Raw genomic sequence first — 7,214 nt, forward strand, 5'->3', positions numbered from 1 at the left:
TGACGGGGGTGAAGAGGTCGACCAGCCCGACTCCTCGTTTGGAATATCTCTAACCGATTGTTATGCATTCGATTATAATTTGTGATAGGCCAAGTGTGGCTGTTTGTACGTATGTGTTGCGACCCTTAGGAGGTCGTGTGACTTTGTGTTTCTCGGGATTGGCCGTTGGTGGCTTTTGAATCCCTGCTATAAATGCTTTTATGAATTCTGCGTTTTGATTTATACTTTCGTCAAGTGTAGAGGGTTTGAATACGTGCAGTCACTTCGTATTCAATCTCTTCTTTTTGTCGCTTGATCCGTAGGTTACTCTGTAGCGAACGTTAGGTTTATAAGCGATAAGAGGCAAATTTTGGAATCTCGTATTCTGGATACTTATGCCTATGAGATGTCTCAGATACCAGCAAGGCCGGGTTTAGGGCAAGACCTAGGTCTACTTTCAGACTGAAGCTGTGCGATGACAAATCGGCTTTTGTTTTGCCTATTTGCGATTTCGACCTGACTCGTACCGTTTTAGAATCTGCGAAGTGCTTATCGGCTTATATGATTCGTTTGGATACGAGTCGAGCTACTTCCTTTACGAAGAGCTAACCAAAATTTGGATTTTTTGTATAGCGTGCTATGGTATCCTTGTCGGATGCAAGAGGACTTCGTTAGAAGCCAGACTATGAATTTGATTGAGTGAAACGTTTCTATGTTTTTCCATCGGGGCCAATCGACGGAAATGAATTTTAGAGTCGCGGACAGACTGTTTGATAGAGTTTTTTAGAGTCGAGGATGGACTGTTTGGAGGAGAATGGAGAATCAAGACTTTGTGGAGACTAACGACGTCTCGCGTTCCTCAAAGATATGATTTTCGTTTTCCGTAATGTTTATGCGTTGAGTAAGCATTTGAATTAAAGACTTTATAATGTAGAGTACATGTGAAAAGTATTTTTGCGGGAGTACAAGGATGTTTGTCCCCATCTTCCCCCCCTTTTTGGTGAGGGGGATAGCTGAACTCGTCGGGTTGCGACGAGCTGCCTACGTACCTCTTGCGAGGATCAAGCCATCTCGTAGTTCTGTTTCTATCCCGGTTTTCTATTACTCCACGATTTTCGGTGCCTTGACTGTTTCAGCTAAGTCGGTGGTCGCGTTGGGAGTTAGGTTATCCGTTTTTTGGCGATGGACTCGAGGATTTTCCCGCTATCCTGAGTTGTGGCCTGCTCGGACAAATCCGAGCTGCTCTTTGCTGAGTTCTCGGAGATACTCAGATGCTTCTTAGTTCGCTTCGGGTTAGCTACTGGGGCGTTCCGATTGCTGCGCAATTTATGTTCGGCCAGGAAGCAGAGTCGCGACTGTTTTTGGCTTCCCCAGATTACCGCTGTTCCAGTCGGTGTTGGAAACTTGACGCTGAGATGGTAAGTGGACGGGACTGCCTTCATGGCGTTTATCCAAGGAGTTCCTATTATGGCGTTATAGATAGCCAGGTTATCCACTACCGCGAATTCGACGATCTTCGTGACTTCCTTAGCCATGACCGGGAGTCTGATTTTCCGAGGGTCATGGACGTGACGCCCGAGAACCCAGTCAACGGTCTTGGTTCTGGGATGACTTCTCCGAGGGGTATGTTCATCCTCTGCAGAGTGTCACGGAACATGATGTTGACCATGCTTCCTGTGTCGATGAGGATGCGGCCGACTTCGAGATCCTGAATCACCAAGTCGATGACCAGAGGATTGTAGTGGGGTTTATCGAGTCCGGCCGTATCCTGTTCCTCGAAGACGATTGCGTGATTGGGAACGTCGTCCTCTGGACACCATCCGGGGCTTGTTTCGGCCCTCCGTCCGTAGGCTTTGATCGACGAAACGGAGTCCTGGTAAAAATGTGATCCTCCAATGATCATGTTGATCCTTTGGCGGTTGTTATTGTTTCCTTCGCCGTCTTGTCTCCGTCCGCGTTTTTCGCCCGATTGAGTTCTAGGAGCGTTATTCTCGGGATTGGCTCCGTCGGTCTTCGGCGGACGGTCAGAATCTAAGAGCAGGTCTTTCACGCTTCTGACCGTTGCTAGTTCACCGGCAAGCAGCTTCGTAATGAGTCTAGCGCCGAGGACTTTGCAGTTGGCGGTGGAGTGACCTCTCGTCTGATGGAACTCGCAGCTGGAGTTGTCCTTGTACGAATTCCGCGTCCAAGTGTTTCCGGCGGTCCTTCCTTGTTCGGAATTGACGGCGTAGTTATGTTCGCCTTGGACGTCTTCCCCTTCGTGATGGACGTACTTGTCGTTACGAGAGGTTTTCTTCTTGCCGGACGCATTCTGCGGTCCATGCTTTTGCGCTAGGACTTTCATCTCTTCTTCCATGATGATGAAATCCGTCGCCTTGTGGAGAGTGTCCTGGATGGTGCGTGGCCTCTCCAAAGAAATCCACTTTCGGAATTTCGATTTGTACCAGTGGTTTTTTCTCAGGGCGTCGATGGCGACTCTGTCGCTGAGGCCTGTTACCCTGGACATCACGAGTTTGAACCTCCTTATGTAGTCGCGGAGCGGTTCATCTTCCTTTTGAATTAGACTCCAAAGGTCTACGTCGGAAGTTTTCCTGTCCATGAACATGGAGAATTGCTTCAGAAAAGCTGAAGCAAGCTGGCGGAAACTTCCGATGGAGTTTCTTTTCAAGTGTGAGAACCACTCAAGCGCAGCACCTCTGAGGTTCTCGACGAATAGGAGACAGCAGCCGACGTCCTTTTCCCACTCCGGAAGTTTAGACCTCACTGTGAGGGATTAAACTCACACCTAGATTTTAGATCAGGTTTTATGTTTAGGAAAGGTTAGGGAAAGATTATTGCGGGCTGAATCCCGTAAGAACTTGATGAATGAACTTCGATTTGTATTGATATAATAGAAAATGGGATGGTTACAAGAAGATGTATCTTTCGATGAATATAAAGATTACAAGAGTATTGTCCTAAGAATGTTTTTGTGAATGTTGAGTGAAAATATGAGTTGGATCGGATCCTTTTCTTGGTCTTCGACCTTCTCCTTTTATAGCCTTGGACTCCTTTAGGTTATCTGCAACTGATTTCCGAGATCCTCTCCGCTTGAGGTGAACCCGCAACAGCTTCCCTTTGACCGGGTCCTGCGCTTCTTCTGGTTACGACATGAGCTTCCTCTTTGTCGTGACCTCCTTAACGATCACCTTAGCTCTCAGCCTTCGGCTTCAACTTAGCTCTTCTTAGGTACCGAATTCGTGATGGGCCAGTCGCGGCCTGTTTCCATCCTTCACCGTTCAGCAATCAGCCATCGGGCCATATTTGGGCCCAACAGTTGCCCCCAGCTCTCGAGATGAAGCTTCGTTATCCTCGGGAGCTAAACCTAGCCGCCCAAGCTAGATTCTCTTGTTGAGATCATGATTACCAGCTATCTCAACCACATTTATTTTCATCTGATCGAACGGCTGCGAATTTTCTTTGATTATATCGACGGTTTGGATTAATAAGAGTTTGAAATATAGTTTCCGATTTTCGAGACGTGACAAGATATAAAGCAGCTAGCATTAACTGCCACTGTCCATATTCTCCACGCCTCCACTCGGTTTCCAAGGTAACTTCTCTTCCACTCCTTTATTTTACTACGCTTTTTTTTTTTTTTTTTTACTTTCATCCTTCGATTCACCATTGATCCTCTGCGAATTTCTTAGAACCCTTAGTTCTTAAGAGATTAGCTTATTCCGTCCTTTCCCTTTCCAATCCTTTCGATTCTCCTTACCTCTTTCTTTAATGGATCCTCTGAGCCCTCACTCGCCTTCCTTACTAAAGATTCAAGAGGTTATTAACCTCATGGTTCAAGCTCATGGCCAAAAGGAGTTGGCCAAGGTTTGTTCCCCTGACGAAACTCCTGAAACCGCCCCGGAAGGTTGGTTTTGCATTCACGAGAAGTATATCTCTAAATCCCACCTCCGGTTTCCGCTTCCAGATCTTCTGTTAGATCTTCTTGATCATTATCAACTAGCCCTCTCTCAACTCTGTCCCTCGGTTATCCGAGTGATAAATGGTTTCATTACTAGAGCTAAAGAGGAAGGAGTCGTCGTTGGTCTGACCGAACTGATGAGCCTTTACACGATCAAGGAGAGCTCTAGTAAGGATGGTGGCAGTGGCACCTACTATCTTCCTTGCCGTCCTAGGCTCGGACTTTTTAAATCCTCTGGTAGTGACGATGATTGGAGGAAAAAATACTTTTATGTCAAGATTGATCCCTCTACAGTCCCATTGGGTCCGTACTCTCTCGGTTGTTTGGTCCGATATATCTGGTTAGGATTTTTTTAGGAATGTATCTTGCTTGTTTATGATTATCATTATTTGCTGAACCCTTGATTTCATATGCAGATATCGAGGATCCTCCTAAGCTTACTGATAAGCTGTCTAGAGCTCTTTTTCGGAAATTGTATCAGAGTCCCAATACTTGGGCGTCTTTCACTGTTTCCCGTATTGGATCAGCTAGGTTCCCGGATCGATACAACGCCAGGTTCCTTGACCCGATCCCTGCTGAAGATTTAGAAGGTGATTTTTCGGATTTCGCTTATTATTTTTATTTCTGGATTTGCTTTCAGAGATAGCTAACAAGCTTTCCATTGTTTAGTCTCTGAAGGTCCTTTCGTGGTAGATCTTTCGACTGGAGCTAGTACTTCCGAAACTGAAAAAACTCAAGCTCCCAAGATGAGGCCTTCTTTCCGTTCCAGGAACAAACCTGCTGCAGCTGCCAGTGCTTCGCGAGGTAGCGATAAGACCCAAGGAGGAGCCTTTCTCAGCTCACTGAAGGAGGTCCTTGATGACGGGACCTCTGTCCCTGCTAAGGATGTTAACCCAGTTGAGCCCAGAGCTCAAGATGTTGTTCCCCGTCCTGAGGTTCCGACGGTTGAAGCTAACCCTCAGGCTGCTAGAGATCCTCTCGAGGTCGAACCTCCGAGAAACAAGAGGTCTCGGACTGATTTGGGAGATAGGCCCACCAGGTCTTCCTCCTCGTCTTCTCGGGGAGGGGCCGTGGGTTGGAACTTCTCCCATTCTAAGCCGGGATCGATATTGGATGATCCTTGGGGTTTGGCAACCATCATGAGGCATATGAAGACGGTGGGATGCTCCATGCCTTCAATCAATGGTCTGTCCAACAAGGAAGAGTACATTGAGATAGCTCACCACATGGGTCAAGTACGTAATCTCATTTTTTTTTTTTTCGCTATTAATCCAATGTTTCATCTGAACATATATATTTTCTTTTGTTTTAGCTGGCCGGAGCCATTAACAGGGCTCAGCTGAGGTTTGAAGAGACCGTGCATGATGCTCCTAGCGCTAGAGACTTAGCTCAGGCCACTGAGTTGTTCAAGACTACCAAGATGGAGCTCGACCTGGCTCGTGCTCGAGTTTCTGAGCTTGAAGCTGAGGTCGGGAGGCTTGGTTTGAAGGCTGATACTCAACAAGGGAAGATCGAGAGTCAGGCCATCGATATTCGGGTGAAGAATAGGAAGATCAATGAGTTAGATGCTGCTCGCAGGATAGCTGAGCACCAGGTCCGAGAGTTGATCGCTTCGTCTCGGGTTAGTCAACAGAACAAAGAGGCTGAAGTTAAGCTAGCTGTCAGGAAAGGTAAGAAGGAGGTGGCCTAAGCCTACAACAAGATCCTGACCTCTGTGAAGGAGAAGTTTGTCAAGAAAAAGGAAGAGACTGATGCTCTGATTTACGCTCAGGAGCTTCAGGCAAACACCGAGCTTCTGAAAGAGTTATTATCTAAGGAGATTGAGAATGCTGAGGATGAGTATCATCGTTTGATGGTACTGGTCCCGGATGCTGGTGCTGCGTACGAGAAGGCTCAAGTTTCTGATTTCTCAGTCAGCAAGCTCCCCATTCCCCAATTCTCCGAGAGCTCAGGTACTTTCGAGATTAATATGTTTAATCCGACGTTTTCTGGAGAATATGGTTCTAACTTGGGTTCGGTCTCTCCTGACTTAGTCCCCGTTGAGGCGACCCCGGGAGGTGATGACCAAGATGTTGAAGAAGAGGTTCCTGCCCAGGAGGATGATCCTATCGAGGAGGATAAGGATGGTGAAGCTGATCCTGGATCCAAGGAAGGTCAAGAGCCGATGCTCTCTATGTTTTTAAAACTTCTGCCCAAGGGGCTTCTTTATCTTTTGCTTTCAAGACTTATAGACTGAGGAGGCTTTTAAACCTTTGTTCGCACTTCGAATCTTTGTTAGCCTGGGGAGGCTTTTAAACCCTTGTTTAATTTCAAACTTGGTTTTCCTTTCATTTTGAGTTTTTAGCATTAGTCGTAAAATATGACAACTTGATCATAATCGAATCTTACGATAAGTCTGGAGGACTTTAGTTGTTTTTGGTTCCTTAAGAGGATTTCTTGAAGTATCGGGATTAGCTTAGGGTTTTTAGGAACCTAAGTTCGATCCGGACACCTTAGGTGGAGGTTCTTGGGAACCTGAACTTGTTTGTGGGATTTCAAGACCCGTTGAGACTTGCTTAGGATTTTAAGACCTTTGTGATTTGATGAGGATTTCAAGACCTCGAAGATTTATAAGGATTTTAAGACCTTGGAGAATTGTCAAGGATTTTAAGACCTTGGAGATTTGGTAAGGATTTTAAGACCTTAGGTCCAGGTTCGTCGAGACCTGATATTGTCTGAAGGATTTTAAGACCTTAGGTTCAGGTTCGTCGAGACCTGACATTGCTTTGAAGGACTTTAAGACCATTAGGATTGTTAAGGATTTTAAGACCTTAGGTTCAGGTTTGCAGGGACCTGTTTTGTTAAAGAATTGAGATATCGAAAATGATTTCTTTATTGATAGTTGGATACATGGTATCATAGTAATCATACACTTGCTGTATTATAACGATCATACGTTTGCTGCGTGGGCTATGTGACTTTAGTCAGACATATGCCCCCTTTGATTGTAGTGAATGAAGTGTTGAAATGAGGTTGGGCTGCACTCATGCCGGAGTTGCCTACGTACCCAGTCAAGGGATCAAGCCTAACGTAGTTCGGGAATTTTAGGTACCTAATGATAATATCTCTTAAGATTCGTGGCGTTCCACGATCTGATTTCAGGTACCCCGGTTCGCACCTTTCGGAGCTTGTAAACGCCAGGTCGTACTACATGGATGATCTGATAGGGACCTTCCCAGTTAGTTCCTAACTTCCCAGCATTTGGCTCTTTGGTTCCTTCGAAAACTTTCCTAAGTAC

General features: G+C 46.0%; 1 protein-coding gene across 1 annotated transcript; it reads left to right on the top strand.

The window, feature by feature from the left end:
- Nucleotides 1-3,747: 3,747 nt before the first annotated feature.
- Nucleotides 3,748-6,173, top strand: LOC108835876 (meiosis-specific protein ASY2-like). The gene is made up of 5 exons (XM_056990127.1): nt 3,748-4,240; nt 4,354-4,527; nt 4,607-5,172; nt 5,250-5,558; nt 5,658-6,173. Exons 1-5 carry the CDS (start codon nt 3,748-3,750, stop codon nt 6,171-6,173), a joined length of 2,058 nt encoding a protein of 685 aa, XP_056846107.1.
- The last annotated feature ends 1,041 nt before the right edge of the window (nt 6,174-7,214 follow it).

The sequence above is a fragment of the Raphanus sativus genome, chromosome 1 (assembly GCF_000801105.2).
Source record: "Raphanus sativus cultivar WK10039 chromosome 1, ASM80110v3, whole genome shotgun sequence".
NCBI lineage: Eukaryota > Viridiplantae > Streptophyta > Magnoliopsida > Brassicales > Brassicaceae > Raphanus > Raphanus sativus.